The following is a 22,106-nucleotide window of genomic DNA, read 5'->3' as shown; positions in this document are numbered from 1 at the left end:
CTTCAACCATGCAGAAAATGGGGATAGCAATTGTTCTAGAATTGGGCAAATAAAATAATGCACAGGCTTTACCATATATCATAATAATACTGGTGCACAACCTGACAGCATGGACACGACTCTTTCTTACTATTATATCTAACACAGAGCCTAAACTTATATAAACATGGCACATTCATTGTGTACCTACATCTTAATCACGAATGTACATGAAACCAAACGCCAATGGTGGATGGCCTGGAAGAGCAGCAGCGACAAGCAGCCTGGTAGTTAAATCCCAAAGCAGCATCCTCACAAACCCAAAAGGATAGCTCTAATAATTCTGTGAGAACTACAAAACTCGGAGCGTGGGGAGAAAGCCATCAGAGTGAGGCTGAACTTGTCCTTCGAAGCTGATATTTTGCTTCAGGTGACCCTCCACAATGCTGCATCTTATCAAATTCCTACCAAAGTAAAATGAATTCAGAATCATTGGCAAGTAATGTGTAGCATACGCTTCAAAGAATAACAAAACAAGTATATCCTGTAGAAACAAGGAGCTAATAGCAAGAAAGAAATAGGACAAAAAGGCTGTATGTTATTATTAAGTTACTGTTGATTTGTACATATGATCAAATTTTATAACTAATGGTAGAAATCTGTCCATCTCAGGAAATATTTTCATGTATACATGGTCAGACATGACATTTTTCGAATGCAAAATACCTGGTCAGACATGCTATCCATACAACCATTCTCAATCCAGTATGTCAGGTCTAAAAGCAGCTAATGCGATGAATACACCAAACCAAGGAGATGGACATTACTTATGCACATAAGATGCCTAAAAACCCTTTTATATCTAACCTGATGAACAAGCTATTGTGTCTTGAGAGAAGAATTCAAAGAAGACAAGAAGTTGCATGGTGATGATAGCCCAATATCATTTAGGTTAGAAGGATATAAGTCAAAAACTTGTGTATGATTACAATATTGGCTATAAAAATATAAAAATGTCAAGCAAACCACAGCGGTTTATGCAGGTTCATCATTTTCAAAACTTTAGGGATGGTGTCAACTGGTGGCCTACTTCTAGGTCATACTTTTCGTTATGCTATCAAATTGATCGAAAACGTCTAATTGCATTGAGAAGAAGTTTATAACACAGACGGTCAGAAAGTCACCGCCGTGATTTAATAATTTGGCAGGGCTCTGAGATAGTTTAACTACCTCACAAAGTTTCAAGTTATCTGATGAACAGAATGGTGCAAGCAGATAAATAACAAGAGTGAAGTGCACGATGCGATCTAAACATGAATGAAGTCATGAACTAACACTGAGAGACAATATATGATAGACTCCTACCTTCTCTTTCTTCAGCTTTATGTTCTCCTCTTCTAATCGTGAGACCTTGGTCACTAGCTCATTATGGTAAGCCTACATGTTCACACCAAGATTAGTGAAGTAAATAAATAGATGGACAAAGATAGTTTGGTGTTTTCATATCTTGATTCCCTGACTACAGTTACAACATCTAAAGCTTACCAGTTTCCTTGCACGAGAACGAGCAGCAGATTCTCGATTCTTGATCTTTCTCCTAAGCCTTCTGTCAACGCTCTTCTCAAATGCGTCTGGAGCATCCCTTTTCCAGCGCGGTGTTGTTGTGTCAGACAGTATGCCAATTGAAGGGGAAGACGACAAGACCATTTGTTCTGAGAAATTTCGAGGCGTCACCGCATCAACACTATCCAATTCCATGGTGGGACTTATTGATGCATCGGCAAAAAGCCCAGCTTGTACAAGAAAGTCTTCCAAAGTCATTTCACCAAGGGCTGATTCGCTTTTTTGTCTTTTCATCTCCTCCCCAAACCTCTTCTTCTGACCGTGTTGGATCTCCTTCCACACCTCATCAACCGTCTTCCCACTCAAAGCCCTAGCCAGTGTGAGACTTGCCTGTCTTTGGAGAGAAGACGAGGAAGAAGTGTTCTCGGCGTCCATCCCTGTGGACTGACTTTCTTCAGTGCTCCACAGATTTTTAAGAAGCTCGTCAAGGTTCATGCTACCCAGTGGTTTACCTAAGCTTCCTAATTGATTCTCAACTTCACTGAGAGTAAGACTATACCATGAGTTTTGCCGCGTTAAGGAAGAAGGCTGTAAATGGGACTCTTGTCCATTACCTTGTGCTCCCATACTTTGAAATCCCATCCTCCAACTCTCACACTCAAACCTGGTTAATGGAAAGAGCGAACCCACATCACCAACTACCCTATAACACACAATTTGCTTTCAAGGAATATAGGAAGCACTTCTTCAGGTCTTTCAAAAACAATACAGGGTTTAGTTTTCAAAATTCAAACAAAGAGGAGATGCCACTGAAGCGGGAACCATTTTGACCCTTTATTTATGCAATCCTATCCCATCAACTAATCCAGAAATCCATAAAACCCAATGCTATTCAATTCCCCCTAACCCACAAAACCCAGGAAAAAAGCAAGATGAAAGAGTACCTCTCATGTGGCAATATTCTCGAAAAAAATTCCAGAAAATGCTTGCAATCACTCCATTTTTTTCTCATCTTTTCTGCCGCAAAAGAGCGAGCCAAATTTATCTGAATCAAAATAATATCGTGGCATTTCTTATATCGAAATTTTAGAAATCTCGCGTGATAACGGATTTCTGCCTATCAATAAAACTCGAACTACGAAATCACCAATCAATTTCAAAGGAAAATTTACAAACCAGTTCGCCGATGCCCAGAATTCAGAATGATCGCGTAAAACAAGGGTTTCTGTCATTGTAATATTATAAAATATAGAAAACAAATCGAAAATACCTGGAAATAATATATATGATATAGGAACAGGATCTGATGAGCTTGAATCGAGAAGGCGCCTTAATTGATCGTCTTTACTTGCTTAATTGTGTAGTCGTGGTTCCATCATCGACTCCCACGTATTCTCCTCTCACCTTTTTTCGCCCTCTATGGATGATTTATGGTTCGGATAGCCCGGGATGGGGTGGGTGGGTGGGTTGTTCCCGGTTCTAGAATAATGTGGTGTGCTAGATTTCAATTAGCGAACCAGAATCTGCCACGTATACGAATTTGACTGGTAGGCCTAGTTCTTGGTATGCCAAAAACCATGGACCCGCGTAACATTTTTCTTCCCTGGTTATGGTCTGGGCCGTCCGACAGTTCTACTTTATTCAGGGCTTTGAAGCCCATTACACTGATCTGCTGGGCCCGAAACTTTTCTACATGAACGTCTTCCAGACTCCAGTGCCATGAAAATCACAGCCACCAAATCATATGCCATTAACTAATTCTCACTCTTGGATACCATATTTATGAGGATTGGCTTAGAGCCTCCAAGGGAGACCCTGAGTCTAGCTCTTCCATAGAATCTACTTTTTGGAAGTCCTTATGGGTGTTTGCAGTTGTGATTGTTTGTGTTTACAGATTTCAGAAGAAGAAGAAGAAGATAGATAGAAGAGAAGTAGAAGATGAAGAAGAGATGAGAGGATTTGCAAATGAAAACATTAATTCATTCACCGTAATCTCAAAAGAGACGTTAGTACAATATGTATACAATTGGTGTCAACGGTCAGAAGATGTGACCTGCACCTTATTTTGAAACAAGTAAATTTGAATTAATAATAAAATATAATATATTGAAAGCCTGAATATATAAAGGCTATAACTAGATTTGTTGGACCTGCTGGGCCAACTTTGTTGTGAGAAAGAGAGCCCAAGACAAGTAAGTCTAATGAAAGACATAAGAGGCCCAACAAGCCCAATAAACCACAAAGCCCAAGAACCAAGCTTCAAGATGGTAGAAGCTCTGTCTTCCGATGAACACCAAGCCTTGATGAATCTTAACACCCCCCCGCAAGCAGAACGTGATTTTCGATCAAGTTCAGCTTGGAGAGTAAATATTGGATGCGATGAACCGGAAGCGATTTTGTAAGCAAATCAGCGGGTTGTTCGGCTGACTTCAGGTACGCCAATTTGATCATACCTTCTTGAACCTTTTCCCTAATATAGTGTAGATCAAGCTCTATGTGTTTTGTGCGCTCATGGAAAACTGGGTTTGTTGCTATGTAAAGAGCTGCCTGGTTGTCACAGTGTAGATCCATAGGATAGTTGATTTTGATTCGTAGTTCCTTGAATAAGTTGTGAATCCATGCTAATTCACTTGTTGTAGCAGCCATGGCCCTGTATTCAGCTTCAGCGGAAGACCTAGAAACTGTCCTTTGCTTCTTTGATCTCCATGAAATGAGAGCATCCCCAATCTTGACTATGTAACCAGTGACTGAGCGTCTTGTGTCTTTACATGTTGCCCAATCAGAATCACAAAATGCTTTAACCTGTAAGATGTTAGTTGCAGGGTAGAAAAGGCCCTGTGCAAAAGAGCCTTTGATATACTTAATGATTCTAATAGCAGCATGCATGTGAATGTCTGTGGGTTGTTGCATGTATTGACTCAAATTATTCACTGCATAACTAATGTCAGGCCTTGTTATAGTGAGATACATTAATTTGCCAATTATTCTCCGGAATTGTTCTGGCTGCTCTAAAACTTTCCCTTGGTGAGCTGATAGTTTTATATTAATATCTATTGGTGAATTATTTTCTTTAATATTCATGAGATTGGCATCTTTAAGCAAGTCCAGTGCATATTTCCTCTGGCATATACTGATGCCAGTGGCCTTATGATGGATTTCCAGGCCTAGAAAATATTTCAATAGGCCTAAATCCTTGATCTTAAAACAAGACCCTATGTATTTCTTGACTTTATTTATTAGTTCCAAGTTATTTCCTCCTATTGCCATATCATCCACATAAAGTAATAGGATTATTATATCTTTTCTATTGTTGATATAGAACATTGAATAATCTGCTTTGCTCTGAGTGAATCCAAATTCAATCAGAGCTTGCCTACATTTTTCATTCCATTGTCTTGAAGCTTGCTTCAAGCCATAAATGGATCTCTTTAATTTACAAACTTGATCTTTGCGTTGACTTTCATAACCCGGTGGAGGTTTCATGTAAACCTCCTCCTCTAAGTCTCCATTGAGAAAGGCATTATGTACATCTAAATGATGTATTTGCCATTTGTTCATGGCTGCCAGAGCCAAGAATATTCTGACTGTGGTAATTTTGACTACAGGAGCAAATGTCTCTTTGTAGTCAAAACCCTCACTTTGACTAAAACCTTGTGCAACTAACCTAGCTTTGTATCTCTCTATGGTTCCATCAGAATTATATTTTATTTTGTAAATCCATTTACATCCTATGGCTTTTCTACCTTTAGGTAGAGAAGTCATTTCCCAAGTATGATTATCTTTTAAAGCTTGCATTTCAATGTTCATAGCTTTGCACCAATTTTCATCCTGTATTGCCTCTTTATATCTTGTAGGTTCTCTATAACTATCAATAGCAGCAGCAAAATGCACATCAGAAGATGCATGATGCACAACAGAATGCTCAATAGAAGATGCAGAAACAGAGTCACAATAATAATCAGACAGATGAGAAGGTTTTCTTCTAGTCCTAGTATTTCCTGCTGCAACATCCCCAATGACTTTAGCAGTGGGTTGTTGTGTTTCTAATGTTGTATGTTCATAACTGTGGTTGCTCTGTGATTGACTATGTTCTGTGTGCTGTGATTTCTTAAATGGAAATTCATGTTCAATAAAATGAACATCCCTGCAAACAAATATTTCATGTGTTTCCAAGTTCAGCATCTTGTAACCTTTAGTTCCCATGGGGTATCCCAAAAAAATGCAATGCACAGATCTAGGTTGAAACTTAGAACTAAGAGGCTTATTAATTTTAGCAAGACCATAGCATCCAAACACCCTAAAATCCTTAAAGTCCACTGGTTTATTATACATGATTTCATATGGTGATTTCTTATCTAGAATTCTACTAGGCATTCTATTGATTATGTAAACTGCAGTTTGTATGCAGTGTGTCCAGAATCTCTCATCCAATCCACTTTGGATTTTGAGAGTCCTGGCTGTGTTCAACAAGTGTTGATGTTTCCTTTCCACCACTCCATTTTGTTGTGGTGTGTAAGGGCATGATTTTTGGTGTAAAATGCCTTCAAGATTGTAGTAATCCTGCATAATGAATTCTTTTCCATTATCTGTTCTTATTATCTTTACTGTTTTGTGAAACTGTGTTTTCACAAAATTAATGAAGGTTTTAATATGTGTTCTAGTTTCATCTTTAGTATGCATCAAAAAAATCCATGTCATTCTTGAATAGTCATCAACTATAGTCAATAAATATCTATGATTTTCCAAAGAAGGTGTTGAGTTAGGACCCCAAATATCCATGTGAATTAGTTCAAATATTGCACTGGTCTTGGTCACACTAATTTCAAAAGATTTTCTTTTCATTTTACCCAAATGGCATTCAATACAATTGTGAATATCTTGATACATGGGGATGGGCAAGAGCTTGGACACATTTTCAGAAGGATGTCCAAGTCTCTCATGCCATAACTTAGCACTAACCACTAGATTTACATTTTCAAAATGTCCTAAACAGTCCTTGGCTGCTTCATGCAATAGGTAAAGTCCTTTAATAGTGGTTCCCATCCCAGCTTTCTTCAATGTGGCTGCTTCCTGCAATTCACATTGATTTTCTGTAAAAATTATTGCACATTTATTGTCCTTATTCAGTCTACTTACTGATATCAAGTTAAAATTAAAACTAGGCACACATAATACTCCTTTCAACATTATTTTATCAGTGAGCTTGACTTGTCCTATATGTGTTATTTTATGTTTAGTTCCATTGGGTAATGTCACATATGCATTAATGACTACATGAGATGCATCATATAAAGCATGATCATGAATGATGTGGGCTGAAGCCCCACTGTCAATTATCCATTCACTAGAATGCTGAGTAAGTATAGATAGTTTGTTACCTGCTACTGCAACTGCAGTAGCCATAACTTGTTGATTCTCTGTTGAAGCTCCTTCTTGATTGCCTTTTGTTTTGAGGAACTCCACAATCTGTTGGCACTGATCACTGGTCAGCTCCACAGCAGTTGATTGATCAATAGTATTGCCCTCAACTTGATTAGTTGAGTAGGATTTTCCCTTGGCATGGTTAGTTTTGAATCTCTTAGACGAGTTTGGAGGATAGCCATGTATCTTGAAGCATTTATCTATTGTATGCCCTTCTTTCTTGCAGTAATTGCAAGATATATTGTCCTTGTTGTTGGAATAGGATGACTTTGAACTCTGCTCAGAATCTCTCTTTTGTTTGTCTGTGTTCCTTGATTGATTGTACTTGTTGTTTGGCTTGAAATTCTGAGTATTTCCTGCACTGGTGAATTTCTTGAATGCCATAGCGATGGCCTCCTCTGAAATTGATTTCTGAATACTTGTAACCTTTTGCATTCTTTCTTCTTGAAGTAGCATATTGTATGCTTTGTTGACATCAGGCACAGGATTGATCATCATAATTTGGCTGCTAACATGATTGTAACCTTCAGCCAAACCCATTATAAACTGCATGAGCCTCTCTCTATTCCTCTTACTCAGAAATAGCTTGTGAGTGTTGCAAAACTTACAACAAGGGGTTTCTTCATATTCTTGTAACTCATCCCACAAAGCCTTACACTTTGTATAATAATCAGTCATGGATAGATTCTTTTGTTTGATAGTGGTTAGCTCTCTGTAGATCTCAAAAATCCTTGCTTCATTTAGAACTGAATAAGTTTCCTTGAGATCTAACCAAACTTCCCTTGCAGTTTTCCAGGATGAGATACCTTGCATGATCTGTGGTGAGACAGAATTGGTAATCCATGTTTTAAGAAGGCTATTTGCTTGCATCCAAAGAGGATATAGAGGATCTTCAACCTCTGGGACAGGTATGGTCCCATCAACAAATCCCTGTTTATTTCTCGCACGCAATGCATTGATGAAATTACCACTCCACATATGGTAGTTGGAACTAGTTAGCTCAATAGAAATGAGTTTGTGGATAGAAAAATCACTAGGCAAAAAATTGTAGGGATTTGAGAAAGGATTTTGTGCCATAGTGTTCATAGGATCATTCATCACAGGTTGTTGTAAGAAAGGATATGATGGGATGGTAGTGTGAGTAGGAAAGATAGAAGATGGGGTGGGCAGAATGGGTTGAGAATGAACCTGTGAAGAAGTAAACAGTCTTGGCAAAACTCCTTCATGTGATGAAGTTGCTGTGTGAGGCAGAGTTGCCTCATGTAGTCCTCCAAGTGACATTGAAGTCACATGAACACTTGGTAACAATGGAGGTAGAGTTGTAGCTCCCCTCATAAAATTAGTAGCTTCAATAACAGCTGTTGAAACCATTGATGAAGTAGGTAGATCGACACCAATAGTGTCCTGCTTCGATACCATGTTTGCAGTTGTGATTGTTTGTGTTTACAGATTTCAGAAGAAGAAGAAGAAGATAGATAGAAGAGAAGAAGAAGATGAAGAAGAGATGAGAGGATTTGCAAATGAAAACATTAATTCATTCACCGTAATCTCAAAAGAGACGTTAGTACAATATGTATACAATTGGTGTCAACGGTCAGAAGATGTGACCTGCACCTTATTTTGAAACAAGTAAATTTGAATTAATAATAAAATATAATATATTGAAAGCCTGAATATATAAAGGCTATAACTAGATTTGTTGGACCTGCTGGGCCAACTTTGTTGTGAGAAAGAGAGCCCAAGACAAGTAAGTCTAATGAAAGACATAAGAGGCCCAACAAGCCCAAGAACCAAGCTTCAAGATGGTAGAAGCTCTGTCTTCCGATGAACACCAAGCCTTGATGAATCTTAACAATGGGCGGCCGAGGTCCCCCCCAAAGTGAGGACTTTCATATGGAGGCTTTGTAAAGACTTTGTTCCCACTTGTCTAAACTTGAGAAAGAGATCCCTTGATGTTCAATCTGAGTGTCTATTATGTGGAGCCGATTGTGAATCTGTTATGCATCTGTTTGGTGAATGTGGGTGGACTAAGAGTGCTTTATTTGCTGCTGGGATGGATCACCTCCCTAAACTGGCCATGAGTGATTCTATAGTATCTTGGTTATGTGCTATTTCTCAACACTCGAAAAGGGATGATTTCAACCATCTTCTCATCTGTCTCTGGCATGTTTGGGTGTTTAGGAACAAAGCAGTTCATGACTCCTATATTGGTAAGCCTGAGGTTATGGGGAAGTTGGTCGATAATATGCAAACTGAGTATAGGGTGGCGCAGGTGATAGAGGCTGATAAGTATGATGCTCTTGCTCCAGCTTTATCCAGAACCAGATGGACCCCCCCTACTACCAATGTGATTAAAATTAATTTCGATGCGGCCATTAAACCTCCCAACATTGGCCTGGGTATGGTAGCCAGGAACGAAGATGGAGTGCACATCGCCTCTCGAAGCCTATGTGTTCAGGGTCCCTCTGATCCGTTTTTCGCTGAATGTCTAGCTGCAACAGAAGCATTGCGGTTTGCTAATTCCTTACAATATGGGTCGATAATTCTGGAGGGTGACTCTGCATTGGTGATATCGGCCTTGAGAAGTGGAGAGTGTGCCTTGACTGAAGCTGGTTTATGTATTGGTAGGGCAAAAGGCTTATTTGATTTGTAACCATGTGAAAATAACTGCTAATCATGTTGCTGATGTCTTAGCCAAGATGGCTATTTCTTGCTCTGACTCCAGATTTTGGTTTGGAGAGTGTCCAGAGTTTATTAGGGATGCAATTACTTTTGATTGTACTTCCAATTTGGTTTAATGAAGTCTACATTTCTTCACAAAAAAAAAAACTAATTCTCACTCTCTTTATTTCATTAAGAATTGATAATTCTCACATTTGACAGAAAAAACAAAATGGTCCTAGCTAGCGTATATATATACAAGATTGCATGTCTATGTTGGCTATTGGCTATTCAGAGGACAAGATCTGGAGAAGACGAATGAATGTACACAAACTTACACCTGCATTAACAATTGTCTCTTTCCTTGTGGTTTCCAACTTTGGACTTGGGAATTCGGATGTTATGTGTAGGGTTTACCATGGATCGGTTTTATCGGATATTACCGATCAACCGACCCATTATCGGACAACTGATAATCAACCATCAATCAACCCACACAATTGGATCGATAATTTCATCCGACCCATGTAGAGATGGGTCAGATGGTGGTTGTCAATATATTCAAAAGTCGGTTGCCTGATAATTATTGGCCAACCGACTTTCATAATTAAATATTAAAATATTTGTTAATTGTTAACAATTATGGACCCAAACTAGGGTAAGCCCAAAGATTTACCCACCCCAAAGCCCAAAGGAGACCCAAACTATGCTAACTCTCAAGAAGACACAAATCCAAACTAGGCTAACACTCAAGAAACTGAAACCCAAAGATTTATCCATTTCAAAACCCAAACCAACTAATCAAAGTAAAGTGGGTAATCACCAAAAAAGTCGGGTGTACTCATCAATCAATCGACAATGTCGGTTGGCAACCATTATTCCCATAAAATAGGGTAAGGTAATGATTTTACATTTTAATCAAAGTCGATTGATCGGGTCGGGTGGATTATCAGCCGACTCGACCCATGATAAACCCTAGTTAGCTAGCAACCAAATTTGTCTTTCTATTTTCTATTATCTTAGTGAAGTGACACGAAACCCCCAAGCCCAAAAGACGTAAAATATTGGCCTTGAGCCCAACAACTTCAAGTGATTGGCTGAAATGGGCCTTTGAACAGGCCCAGGCCCAAGTACTAAAAGTGTGCGCTAACTGGCAACTGCATGCTAGGGTTTTTTCACTTTTTTGGACAAGGAAACTGTTTTTCACTTGAATGTGGCATGAGCCCCAATAAATATTAAGTACACTCCAACTTTTTCTCCTTCCACACCAGTTGCCAGTTGTACACACAATTCTCACTCTCACATCATCGTAAAATCACTGGAAAAAGCAAAAACCTCACTGGTACTTTCCAACTGCTGAAAATAGTTACTTACTCCTTTTCCTCTCACAAAACCCCAGAAGCTCTTCGCCGGTCCGCCTTTTTGCCAGTTGGTCTTCTGCAACTGTCTTGCTCCTGAAAGCACTTTCACTCGTTACCCTAATTTCGTTAAACCTTACTCTCTTCCATTCTCTATATATACATTCATTCTTGAACTGTATTTATCGAGTACGTCCAATTATCCAAACCATAGACCTTCACTCTCCCTTGATCAGTCGTACCACGACTAGGTAATCCTTCTTTACACTCTGATTTCACCTTTGATCACGCCTAGCTGGCTCTTGAAGTTATCTAGAAGCGGATTCATTGTTGTTGAAGTTTGTGATAGGAACTGGTGAGATCGGCTTTCTGCGATTATGGTAATGGTGGGGAATGAGAGTGGGGATGATCACAAGGAGGTGAGTGGTGGGACTAAGCCCCCGTGGAAGACGCCTGACGCCAAGGTTACTGATGCTCCCGTTATGGGGGCAGAGTCTTGGCCCGCACTTTCTGACGCCCAACAAGCCCGGCCCAAGAACCCGGATTCTACTGCGGAGATACCAGCCGACGGCCCTGCTACTGCTCCATCCCCAGCTCCAGTTCCAGCTCCCCAGCAGGCTAGTCCGATTATGTTTTATTCTCTTAATGCAGTATTGTTGTTGCTGTTTAATTATTGATCCTTATGTCTCGCTTCGATGGAATCTGGTCTTACTAGACTCAGAGATGAGAAGTTTATGATTTGAAGCTGGTATTAGTTGATTAGGATATTTTTGTGGTGGCCATTAATTTCTGTTGGCTAATATATTCTAACCGAATATGGCAAACTTCAAGCTGCATTCTTGTTGTAGATTGCCTGAAAATCTCAAGATTTCTCGGGTATTCTATAACAGTATAACTATTGGCGTCTGCTTAATCACACATGGTTCATCTTTATGGATTAGTTTGGGTTTTTCTCTGTCATTATTTTTTATGTTAGAATGTTGAGAAATGTTTTCCCCCTTCCTGCATCATGTTTCCATGAGGTTTTATTTTTCATTATATGTGTACTTTTTTGTTTGTTCAATCCATAGTAACACAAGTGTTAATGTAGCAAATTTTGGTATTTACCAAAATGTGTGGGATTTTGCAGGGATCAGTTGGACAGCAGAAGTCATATGGCTCTCGAAACCCTAATTCTTCTCATAAGTATTCTTCATCTAGACATCAGAAATTAGGTTCTCAGCGTAACACAAATGGTGGGCCTCCTTTACCTGTACCCTTACCTTACCATAAGCCAATGATGGCACCTGTTTTCCATCATATGGCACCTCCACCACACATTCCTGTTTCTGGTTATGGTTACCAGCCTTCCCCTGGGCCATATCCAGGTGTGTCAAAAACGCCTTCGGTAAAGTCTGGAAGTGAAGCTGCTCCCCCAATGCAAGTTTTTGCTCCACCAGTTAATGTTCAGCCTACATCACGTGGTGATCCCAATGATTATGTTGTGAATTTTTCAAACAGAAGACCTAATATGCCAGAATCGGTTGGTCCTATGAATCATGCCTTGCATCCTCAAAGAGCTTTTAATCCGAGAGACAGCATGGTGCAGGGTATGGGACCAAGGGCTTTCATGGGACCTGTTTTCTATGGTCCTGGTCCTGGTTTTATGGTTGGTCCTGGATTCCCTGGTAAGTTTTTGGATTTGGTGTTGGGATGCTTTCATTTAAGATACCGACATGGCGACATGTATTTTATTATTGGCAACTTTCTTGATTGTCTTATCCTCTGTGCTATGATTTTTATCTGTCACTGACTGTAGGCATTTGTAGACTTCTTGATGTTTAAATACTACTGCTTTTCTGTCTCCATACTTTGACCTCAGTTGCTGCTTAATTGAAGGGTGTCCATGATGGTTTATATGTATTATACAGGGCCACCTGTGTATTATCTTCCAGTTTCTCCTTCAGGCTCTGCTAGGGGATCTCATCGTCCACATGTTGTTCCATATCCTATGGATCCTGGAGCTCCCATGCTTTCCCAAGAGACACTGGCTTTGAGGGCTAACATAGTAAAACAAATCGAGTACTATTTCAGGTAAGGAGCCTTACAACAGATTATCTGTCACTTCTTTTTTTTCATAATTTTGATTGTTTAGGGCTTTAGGCCTTGCTGGAGAGAACAAGAGAGTAGAAGCTTGAACCCTACATCATTCCTATCAGTGCCAGTTCCACTTTGCTGTAACTAGTTGATTTCACTCTCAGTAAGATTTTATATTTTGATCCATCATTCTTATCCAACCCTTACCATCATTGATGCACAAGTATTCTTAATATAGACTGCATGAGGAGTAAGTGCATCCATGACTGTAAAATTGATATAATAACGTCTGGATTGTTGATAAAGGTTTAGATCCCCGATTGAGAGCACTTCTGATGTGGAATGTGGATTATGGATGTTTACTATTTTTATGGCTGGTACTGAGTTTCTAGAGATTGTTTATTTTATCTCCGTTTGTCAGCCATTTCTCCATTTTGGTTTGTTTACAGATTTTCACCTTCAGGTGCTGTGTAAATTTTAATTGGGTTACATGTAATTAACCCTATCATATTTTTGTTACTCATCTTTAATTCTGTTTGATCTCTTCGTATCATATGAATTGCTGTTTATTTCTGGTTGACAACATGAACTTTTTTTGGCAGTGATAGAAATCTGCCCAATGACCATTATTTAATATCTTTGATGGATGACGAAGGGTGGGTTCCAATTTCTTCCCTAGCTGAATTTAACAGGGTACGTGCTATTTATGCTAGACTGCTGCAAAGTACGTATTAGTGCCACCAACTGCTGATTCTTTCATGTTTGCTGCTCCATTTCTTTGCCGCTTGAAGTATGACTCATAACTCATGTTTGAATTTTTTTGGTCATAGGTTAAGAGGATGACTACCAACATTTCACTTATTCTTGATGCTCTGAAGAATTCTAGTGTGGTAGAAATGCAGGTTATATTTCTTCTCTCGGTGCCGAACTGCAGCCTCGTTCTCTTTTGAATTGGTGTTTGTAGCTGTAGAGCTTAATTACACATTTCCATCTCATGAGTATGTGATTGCACTTACCATTCAAAAAATAGTACGTGAATGCACTTGCCAGTAAAGAAATAAGTGCTGTTGTTCCCATAATTCCCCCTTTCACTTAATGTCGATAATGTATACCTTTCTATATGCTCGTTCCTGAAAAGTAACTGGATGCAAAGTACTTTTCTTTAGAAAAGAGAAGTAGAATAGTGCAATGCTGTGATGGAATAATGTTTTTAATGTTAGCAGCAGAGTGAAATTTCACTGTTTATGCTCTTTTCCGTACTTTTAATCGCTAAATGTATGCATCTTTGGGAATAGAATATTTTTTCATCATATTTTGACCAATCTTGTAAACAACCTCTACTCTCTGCAATGCAGGGTTGCACATATCTTATCGTTTGCCGATTCCCCTCCACTGCAGAAGCTTTGTTCAAAGCAGTTATTTAACCTTTATGAACAAATGATAATCACTATAACTATTATCATTTTTAAAAATACTTTGACCTTAACAGGAATCTGAATTATTGTATTTGTCTAACTTTGCCAAAACATAAGGAACTATCATATGATTGGAGGGTGTTTATGTAACTGTCAGTGTTACCACCTTAATTACTAGAATTGCTGCTGGCTCAAATGGAGATGGATTATTGATAGGAGCAATATTTTGTTTGTATTGTAGGATTGTAGATCTAAAGGGCTATTTGTTTAATAAGTTAGTTAGGGGTTACCCTTTCAAGAACGTCCTCTCATAACCAAAAATACACGTCATGCGCATCTGATAGCCCAACTTCCCCTGGGATTGTATCAATAGTAGAAGGATTCAAGTTGTTGATTATATTGCAAATTACGTTGCCTTCCTGATACTCTCTTTTGTTCCCTGCCTCCAAATGAGTTTTCCTTCAATGGAGTTGTTGTTTCTATGTCAATAGGGTGATAAAGTACGGAAACGTGACGACTGGTCAAAGTTAACTCGAACATCTGTTCCTGCATTACTGTTGAAAGATCAAACTTCTCAGGATCAACATGGAGAGCATGTTACTTACTCTTCTGGGGATACTGATGCCAATCCAGATAATGATAGGGACACCCCTGCGGAGAATGTTGACATCACGTCTGGAAATGGTTGTCTGCTGGGGCACAGATCCACAAATAAGGATACCTTGGTGGCTGCGGATAAGGGACTGGACAGCGGGTGTGCTTCAGCTGATGGTGCAAAACAATCATTCATGGCAGGAAATGGGGGTTCAGGTGAAAAGTTAAACTCAGACTCAATGATAAAGTCCTTAAATCCTGGCATCGATGGTAATATCCTATACCCATGTGATTCACATTGAACTGATCCTGCAAATGATAACATGACAGAAGGCATGGCTGTCTCATCAGAGCCGGTGGCACAGAGCATTTCTGACCTTTCTAGTGATTTTGCAAACACTTTTATGCTTGATGAAGAGCTTGAGCTTGAGCAGAGAAGTCTGAATAATAATGGCTGCTGTCCTGTTAGAAGGTAATGATTATTTGTAGTTTATTTTCACCATTCTAGTTTTCGTGTTATTATAGCTCCTTTTTTGTGTTTTGTTTCTCTCTTAATATTACTTAGAATTTATTGTTGACTTCTGTATCACCTGTAAATGTTGATATTAATTCCCAGAGATGCACATGCTTGTGTATATGTCTTTTTTGTTGGATATCTTATGTTAGTGCCACCACAGTCCTTGATTTTCTAATCCATTTCATTGAGGCATGTCCATATGAAGTTATTTGCCAGCAGAACTTTGCCTTCTCATAGTAGGCTTCAAATTGTTTCAGTAAGCTAGTATGTTTGTGTTTGTTGCTGTCAGCTATGGTTTTCAGTGCAGCGCATTTCTCGATACAATCCTATTGAATGTTGTTTTAGTTTTGCAACCAATGAGGCCCCAATTGTATCCCGCATTGCTGACTGCTTTCCTATGACATGCTTACCTAGTTTCATTTTCATTTTTAGTTATTCTTGCAAGTCTCTGAATGGAATTTCTGCCCAGGATTGATGATGCAGAGGATGAGATAGCCAATGATCAATATGTTCAGAGACTTGTGATTGTCACTCAGGTATTGTTAATTTGTTATGTATTCTCTTAGTAAACACTTGTCAATATTGTACCCTCATTATATCTTTTCAATCATTTGATATTGTATCTTCCTTCAAGTGAAGTCCTTTTTCTCAGTCTATAGACTGTAGAATTTGTATATAAATATATTCCCTCTTCTTCACTAACATGAGTACATGCATGGGCCTGGGTGAAAGATAGTTATTCCTAAGTGCATGTCTTTCTGGATTTGTATTGCATATCAGTCTTATAGATTCTATCTATAACGGGCTCAAAAAAGATTGCATTTCTCTTGTGAGGGTTGCACCCTCTTGGTGCCTGTTTCAATAAGGAGGTGTGTTGGGCATGAAAATCGGTCATTGGAGTTTGGAAAGCCATCTAGGAAGAATGGAATCTTTTGGGAAGGTGAATTTTTGCCACAAGGTTTGGGTTGGCATAGCCTCCTTGAAGTCTCAATTTCCAAGTCTAGATTGGTGAACAACAAGCACATGGTGAGGGATTTGGTTAATATTCTTTCAGAGGCTCTCCCTCGAGATGTTACTTTTAGTAGAACTGCTATTAATCCGAATTTGGGAAGCTTTTGCTTCTGGAACATATGATAGCCTTGTTTGGCAGACTTCGGAGTTCAGACAAGGGAGTTTTGAAGAGTTACTATAACTGTGTAACATGTCTTGTGAGATTTTGTAGAGCTTTTCCTTAATAGGAGAGTGTGGGCTTCGAAAGTCTCTCCAAGAAGGTCTTCTCCATTTGGGAGGCTGCATGACAGAATGTTTGCCTATTGATATTCTCCCAAAGCATGGAAGAACTATTGTTAATAGATTTTTTCCCCTCTCACGGGGAAATGAAGAATTCATAAGCATTTTCGTATGTTGGTTTTAAATAAGGAGTATTGCAGCTCTACTTCTGAAAACTTTCCTTAATATTATCTACTTATGGATATGTATATGTTTCTTGTTTAGTCTAGTATCTCTTATGTCAATTGGAGTTTTAATTCGTTGGCATCTGTATGACTTATGGCATTCCTTTGCTATACAGAATACGGGAGCGGGTGGAAGATCTAAACTTTTTGGCAAAGAATTAAATTCCATTTCAAATGACCATGCTTCTGAAATTAATGATGGTCTTTACTTCTATGAGCAGGTTGGGCATCAAACTGTGCCCCCCCCCCCCCCCCCCCCAAAATATGTTTCTTTTTTCCTCCCACAGTTGCTTAGTGCTTGCAATTATTCTTCAACTATGTTGTGGCAGGAGCTTAAATCTAAGCGATCTAACCGTAGCAGAAAGAACAACTTTACTCATGAGAACAGAGATGGAAACTCGAGATCTTTCAGTATTGCTGCTTCAGACACATCAAATTTTAAGGCTAGTGCCAACGCTGTTGGAAGCAGTGGCTGTGATGAATCTGGAAGTGCAAATACACGAAGAAAGCATAATAAAGGTTTTAACAAGCAGCAGTCATCCCATAAGCAGCGGTTCTTCTCCAGCAACTTTAGGAATCATGGTGCTGGCTGTAATTCTCTTGGAGTCATATCGGAAAGTCCGCCGAGTAATTCAATTGGATTTTTCTTTGGTTCTACTCCTCCCGAAAATCATGGGTCAGTTGGAAGTCAATGTTACCTGTTCTTTTGATATGTTTACTTTCCTAAAGTTATTTTCTCGTTGTGTAACTAGTATTTCCTTTTTGATGGAAGACAATTATTTAATCATGGAATGGAGAGAGGATATTGGTATCGGAGTTGTTTGACTTGTTCCTTTGGATATTTTATGGGCTGACGCAGTTTATTTTCAACTTTGCAGGCCTAGGATCTCCAAGTTGAGTGTTTCACCACGTGGGAATCTTTCTGGAAGTAGTCCACCCGTGGGCTCTGTGCCAAAGTCCTTGCCGCCTTTTCAGCATCCAAGCCACCAGCTACTTGAAGAGAATGGTTTTAAACAGCAGAAGTAAGGGGATAGTGAGCTTTTCTATCTGTGGTTATGTGGTGCATTCATGAAAGTATATGTGCATGCGCGTAGTATGTCAAACATTCTCTTTGCGTGCTAGTGCCATGAGAGACAAGGAGGAAATCGGTTCTACTGTAACTTAAATTGGTTCACTTCTGCTGCTCTTTCCTTTAGGTACCTGAAGTTTCATAAGCGATGCTTAAGTGACAGAAAGAAGATGGGCATTGGTTGCAGTGAGGTCGATTTTGCTCTGAATACTGTTCTTAAAATACTAACATATCAATGAAGTCCTGAATTGCTCATTATTTAATCATTTTATTGATTTAGAAAGTTTTTGATCAGTTACTTCCATTTTCTTCTGCTCTATTGTCATTTGCTTTCTTTAATCTCTTGCTGAAATTTCCTTACTGGAGTAGCTTTTAGGTGGTCACACTGGCACATAGTGTTTGTTTTGTAACTTGTACTGTTACTTTCACTTTTCCCCACTCATTTCTCAACCGTTATACATGGGAAAGAGACCCTGTCTCCTACCGTGAAACAAGGATTCCTGATTAGGCTCATGTTTATGTTGTGTTTTGATGCTTCATGATTTATTTAATTTGAGTGATTTATTCTCGTAATCGTCTGAAGTAGCCAACACACTTCTTATTTCCATTTCTCTTATGTGAGCTTGTGAAAGAACTTGGAGCATATGTTATTTAATTTGATTCCTCATCCAACTTTTCAGTTATTTTCAGTGGATAATATTACACCTAGATATTCTGGTGTACTTGCCAATCTTGGTGAAGTTTGCTTGCTTGCTTTGAGTGCAGGAAATGAACACGCTCTATAGGTTTTGGTCATATTTTCTTAGAGACATGTTTGTCCCTTCAATGTATAATGAGTTCCGAAAATATGCTTTGGAAGATGGTGCTGCTAACTATAATTATGGGATAGAGTGCCTCTTCAGATTCTATAGGTATCATCAGATAAGTAGCCTTTCCACCTCATCTTTTTACTTTTTATTTTTGGTTACTTCCCAGCTGTCAAGGCCTCAAGGGAGGTGGGGGAAGTGGCCCTCTGCAAAAAAGTTTGATTTTTCTCATTCATTTGGTCGTCAAAGACATACCATTTAGCATTGACATCTTACCTTTTTCCTTACTTTTTTAGTTATGGATTGGAGAAGGAGTTCAGAGATGACATCTACAAGGACTTTGAACAGCTCACCCTTGACTTCTACCATAAAGGCAATATCTATGGTCTTGAAAAATACTGGTACCAGTTTCATCCTTTTTAATTACGAGTGTTTAAATTAATTTGGTATCAAAATGCCTTAGCTGGGGATTCTTGTGTGGCATTTTTTTGGATTTCTCATTTGGTTGCAATTAATTTGATTGCTTTTAGACTCTGTAATTTAAAGTTGGCCTGAATTTCTTGATCTCTTATCCATAGAGATAACAAATGGTTAGCTTTATAAAGATATGGGGCGACACATTTGAGCAGTACCACGTTCTTACTGACTGGGGCTAATTGTCGCATTCTAAAAGCCTATATTGATACCTCAGTCGTTTTCGTTTTATTGACTTCATCAATATGGTTCTCTTTTCTTTTCTTTTTCTACCTTTTTTCTTCAAATTCTGCTGTTCCAGATGAGAATGTTCAGTATGTGCTTCCCCTCCTTTCATCATCGACTGTCCCCACAAGCCGAGAGGTTTCAGGACACCAGATGACCAAGTGAAAGTGAAGTGCCCTGTTTGAATCTTCTAGAGAATATACCTTTGTTATTCTTTTTCCTGAAAACCTGACAATCTGAATACAGAAAGAGGCTTTGCTAGTTTTCTAGATGATGACAGGAAGTTCCTCCAATTTTGTGAGTTAAAAAACAGAAACACCCTCAGATGTTAGGCAAAGATGTTTCACTAATTGGGAAAAAGGAACGAATATAGCTTTGTAATGATAAGAAGGTGAAGCTGAAACATTTACATTGATAAATATGGAATGAATCCATATTTGTAGAAACATTCTTAGACTTCAATTTTATGGGGTGCAGAAGTAACTGCAAAGTTCTCTCGTAGATTATCTGAGAACAAGGCAGGACCAGAAAATTTGGAGTACTATGTCTATGTATGTCCACTAGAATGACGTGTGTGCTTGAGATGGTAACTAGTAATGGCTTCCCTCTCCCTCCCTCTGGCCCTCACAACTGTCTGGAATTTAAAAACTATTGCAATTTACATATTAATTACTTTTGTGATCTTAATTGCTGAAGTAAATTGCAGGGCATTCCACCATTATCGTGTTGAATGTGACCACGATAGACCATTGGAAAAACATCCAGAATTGGAAGGCCTACTCAGAGGAAAATACTGTAGCTTGGACGACTTCCGCCCCAAAGGGAAGACTACATCTATCTAAGAAGACAGGCAGTGGCAAGATGATATTGTTTCCTAGTGGAGACATCCCAATTTTGAATCTGTACTGATGAGGGAATTGAGAATTACCCGTCTTTATTCGCGTTGGACGCGAAGAGAAAGGCCGGGTTTTGTACATTGCTTTGTAAAAAATTTTGGTGGGGGTTAGGTTATCTTTTGCAACCTCCTTGAGGTCTGTTTGAGTGCTGAGGGCCATGCTTTCGCCTTTTGCATTTGGCCTTTTCACAAGAACTTCCGCCGGCTCCTGGATACATTCTCTTTGAACCTGTCAGCAAGCTAGGGGGTAAAAGTGCTTCCTTCATCCCTTCTCTAGATTGATGTACGTACATATGTCAAGCTTGAAAAAATGGGGAAAAGAGATTTTTTTTTAAAAAAAAAAAAACTTGTGGAAATAAAGAAATGAGGCATTCAAATTCAGTCTGCGTCATGTATTGTCTAGAATTCCGTTTCTTTTCTTGGTTCTCCAATGTGAATCTCTTTCTTCGAACAAAAATGATGGTTCCAAAAGTTGGTATTTCATTTATCTATGTTGAGTTAGACTATATAATCAAGTGAATTCGTGAGCTTCATATTTTTCACACGATGCACATAAAATCGTGTGCGTATAAATTGAGATACTAGTGGTTGAGATCTTATCATTGCCAAGATGGTGTGTTTGTAATTAGCAAAAAGGAAAAGGGTGTGTGCGTTATTTTTCATTTTTCCAAATCACAATTAAATGTTATATTTAAGGGTGGGGGTGCCATTTTTATTGAACTACAACTACGTGCCAGAAAATGGATGTATTCATACCGTTGATGTAAATGTGAAAGTTATATCCCGATTCTTCTAACCAAATATAACTGACAAAATAAGCGATATTATTAATGACAACAGTAAAACAAGAAAATGAAGAGAATCAACGGTTCTTTTTGTATTCAACGAATGTTTATTATTCATCATTAACTGCATAAAAAAAAACCCATCTCTGTATTGAATCCTCACACAGAAATAACAGAAGGTAGAAAGCCTTTGACGATTGAGTTGTAAAGAGAGTGTTGGTTGGTGAGGCCAAACATGGGATCATTGGATGAAAAATGTTGTTTTCTAGATGATGATATCAATGGTGGGTGTTACAAATGTCAATCTCATTGATTGGGCTTCTCATCATGAACACATCTTTGTGGGCGATTGGCTCTGTTTGTTCTCTCTCTTCTTTTCTGTAATTTTTTCTGATAATTTGGAACCACTTAGTTGTCCCGCACAATTGGCTGGTAAATCCCAACCAACATAGAACACCCCACAACTTTCATGGACCAGTTGAAATATGGACCGAGATCCCTTATGCAAAATAATGAAGGGTGACATTCGCACACACTGAGCTGAGCAATGGTTCATCTCACAAATTTAATAATGGAAGCATGCATGAGACTTGAACTCATAGCCTTTTACTTGCGCTAAGATTTACCGCGATCAAGTTCACCATCTCAGTCAATGACTCGTTATTTTTTCTTTATAAATTGGTAGTTTTTAATCTCTCTTGTTCTTGATTGTTGGGGATTTAGGTTTTTGTGATTCATGAATACATAGTTTTGTTCTTCTTTCTGTACAGATTTTGGGTTTGACAAGCACACACCTACAGTGTTCTGGAGGTTA

At 38.8% G+C, this 22,106-nt stretch overlaps 4 protein-coding genes and 1 long non-coding RNA gene across 11 annotated transcripts in view; 3 read left to right on the top strand and 2 right to left on the bottom strand.

The window, feature by feature from the left end:
• Nucleotides 1-30: 30 nt before the first annotated feature.
• LOC120001359 (ABSCISIC ACID-INSENSITIVE 5-like protein 2) lies at nt 31-2,981 on the bottom strand. 4 transcript variants are annotated; one of them, XM_038849640.1, is made up of 5 exons: nt 2,813-2,972; nt 2,487-2,587; nt 1,525-2,206; nt 1,345-1,416; nt 31-443 (listed from the first exon to the last, which is right to left on the bottom strand). In XM_038849640.1, the coding sequence occupies exons 2-5, from the start codon at nt 2,552-2,554 to the stop codon at nt 363-365; spliced, it is 903 nt and encodes a 300-aa protein (XP_038705568.1). In that variant the 5' UTR covers nt 2,555-2,587; nt 2,813-2,972; the 3' UTR covers nt 31-362. The 4 variants fall into 4 exon arrangements, with proteins under 4 accessions (XP_038705568.1, XP_038705569.1, XP_038705570.1 ...); XM_038849641.1 differs by having other exon boundaries at nt 2,487-2,559; XM_038849642.1 differs by lacking the exon at nt 2,487-2,587 and having other exon boundaries at nt 2,813-2,981.
• Nucleotides 2,982-6,294: 3,313 nt separating this feature from the next.
• On the bottom strand, nt 6,295-8,391 carry LOC120001571. Its single transcript, XM_038849950.1, has 2 exons — nt 6,921-8,391; nt 6,295-6,612 (listed from the first exon to the last, which is right to left on the bottom strand). Exons 1-2 carry the CDS (start codon nt 8,380-8,382, stop codon nt 6,569-6,571), a joined length of 1,506 nt encoding a protein of 501 aa, XP_038705878.1. The 5' UTR covers nt 8,383-8,391; the 3' UTR covers nt 6,295-6,568.
• LOC120001572 lies at nt 7,736-8,653 on the top strand. The gene is made up of 2 exons (XR_005468931.1): nt 7,736-7,871; nt 8,413-8,653. It is a non-coding gene; the product is annotated as an uncharacterized LOC120001572 (long non-coding RNA).
• Nucleotides 8,654-8,962: 309 nt separating this feature from the next.
• LOC120002468 lies at nt 8,963-9,616 on the top strand. The gene has a single exon (XM_038851242.1). The coding sequence runs from the start codon at nt 8,963-8,965 to the stop codon at nt 9,614-9,616; it is 654 nt and encodes a 217-aa protein (XP_038707170.1).
• Nucleotides 9,617-10,992: 1,376 nt separating this feature from the next.
• The window catches only part of LOC120002075 (la-related protein 1A-like), a 31,982-nt gene continuing 20,868 nt past the window's right edge, over nt 10,993-22,106 (top strand). The window contains exons 1-16 of one of the 4 annotated variants that reach the window (XM_038850655.1): nt 10,995-11,233; nt 11,332-11,599; nt 12,112-12,649; nt 12,893-13,055; nt 13,661-13,751; nt 13,889-13,960; nt 14,965-15,283; nt 15,398-15,539; nt 16,054-16,120; nt 17,155-17,259; nt 17,368-17,714; nt 17,917-18,060; nt 18,235-18,298; nt 18,873-19,018; nt 19,210-19,314; nt 20,319-20,777. In XM_038850655.1, coding sequence (XP_038706583.1) covers nt 11,360-11,599; nt 12,112-12,649; nt 12,893-13,055; nt 13,661-13,751; nt 13,889-13,960; nt 14,965-15,283; nt 15,398-15,539; nt 16,054-16,120; nt 17,155-17,259; nt 17,368-17,714; nt 17,917-18,060; nt 18,235-18,298; nt 18,873-19,018; nt 19,210-19,314; nt 20,319-20,454 — 2,679 coding nt within the window. In that variant the 5' untranslated portion in view covers nt 10,995-11,233; nt 11,332-11,359 and the 3' untranslated portion in view covers nt 20,455-20,777. Of the gene's footprint in view, nt 11,600-12,111; nt 12,650-12,892; nt 13,056-13,660; nt 13,752-13,888; nt 13,961-14,964; nt 15,284-15,397; nt 15,540-16,053; nt 16,121-17,154; nt 17,260-17,367; nt 17,715-17,916; nt 18,061-18,234; nt 18,299-18,872; nt 19,019-19,209; nt 19,315-20,318; nt 20,778-22,106 lie in introns of those variants that run through there. The other 3 variants (XM_038850657.1, XM_038850653.1, XM_038850656.1) reach the window with 3 other exon arrangements.

The sequence above is a fragment of the Tripterygium wilfordii genome, chromosome 7 (genome assembly GCF_013401445.1).
Source record: "Tripterygium wilfordii isolate XIE 37 chromosome 7, ASM1340144v1, whole genome shotgun sequence".
In the NCBI taxonomy this organism is placed as follows: domain Eukaryota; kingdom Viridiplantae; phylum Streptophyta; class Magnoliopsida; order Celastrales; family Celastraceae; genus Tripterygium; species Tripterygium wilfordii.
The sequence above is the reverse complement of the archived record's forward strand: the minus strand, read 5'-3'. Positions and strand labels throughout refer to the sequence as shown.

What these genes read in the sequence shown, in the direction of transcription:
- LOC120001571 (XM_038849950.1), bottom strand. Translation starts at nt 8,382, where the DNA reads ATGGTATCGAAGCAGGACACTATTGGTGTCGATCTACCTACTTCATCA. An exon ending in TACTGCAGTTGCAGTAGCAG is followed by an intron (nt 6,613 to 6,920) that starts GTAACAAACTAT and finishes TGTGAATTGCAG; the next exon opens with GAAGCAGCCACATTGAAGAA.
- LOC120001359 (XM_038849640.1), bottom strand. Translation starts at nt 2,554, where the DNA reads ATGAGAAAAAAATGGAGTGATTGCAAGCATTTTCTGGAATTTTTTTCG. An exon ending in AGAATATTGCCACATGAGAG is followed by an intron (nt 2,207 to 2,486) that starts GTACTCTTTCAT and finishes TCCATTAACCAG; the next exon opens with GTTTGAGTGTGAGAGTTGGA. An exon ending in GTTCTCGTGCAAGGAAACTG is followed by an intron (nt 1,417 to 1,524) that starts GTAAGCTTTAGA and finishes GTGAACATGTAG; the next exon opens with GCTTACCATAATGAGCTAGT.
- LOC120002468 (XM_038851242.1), top strand. Translation starts at nt 8,963, where the DNA reads ATGCATCTGTTTGGTGAATGTGGGTGGACTAAGAGTGCTTTATTTGCT.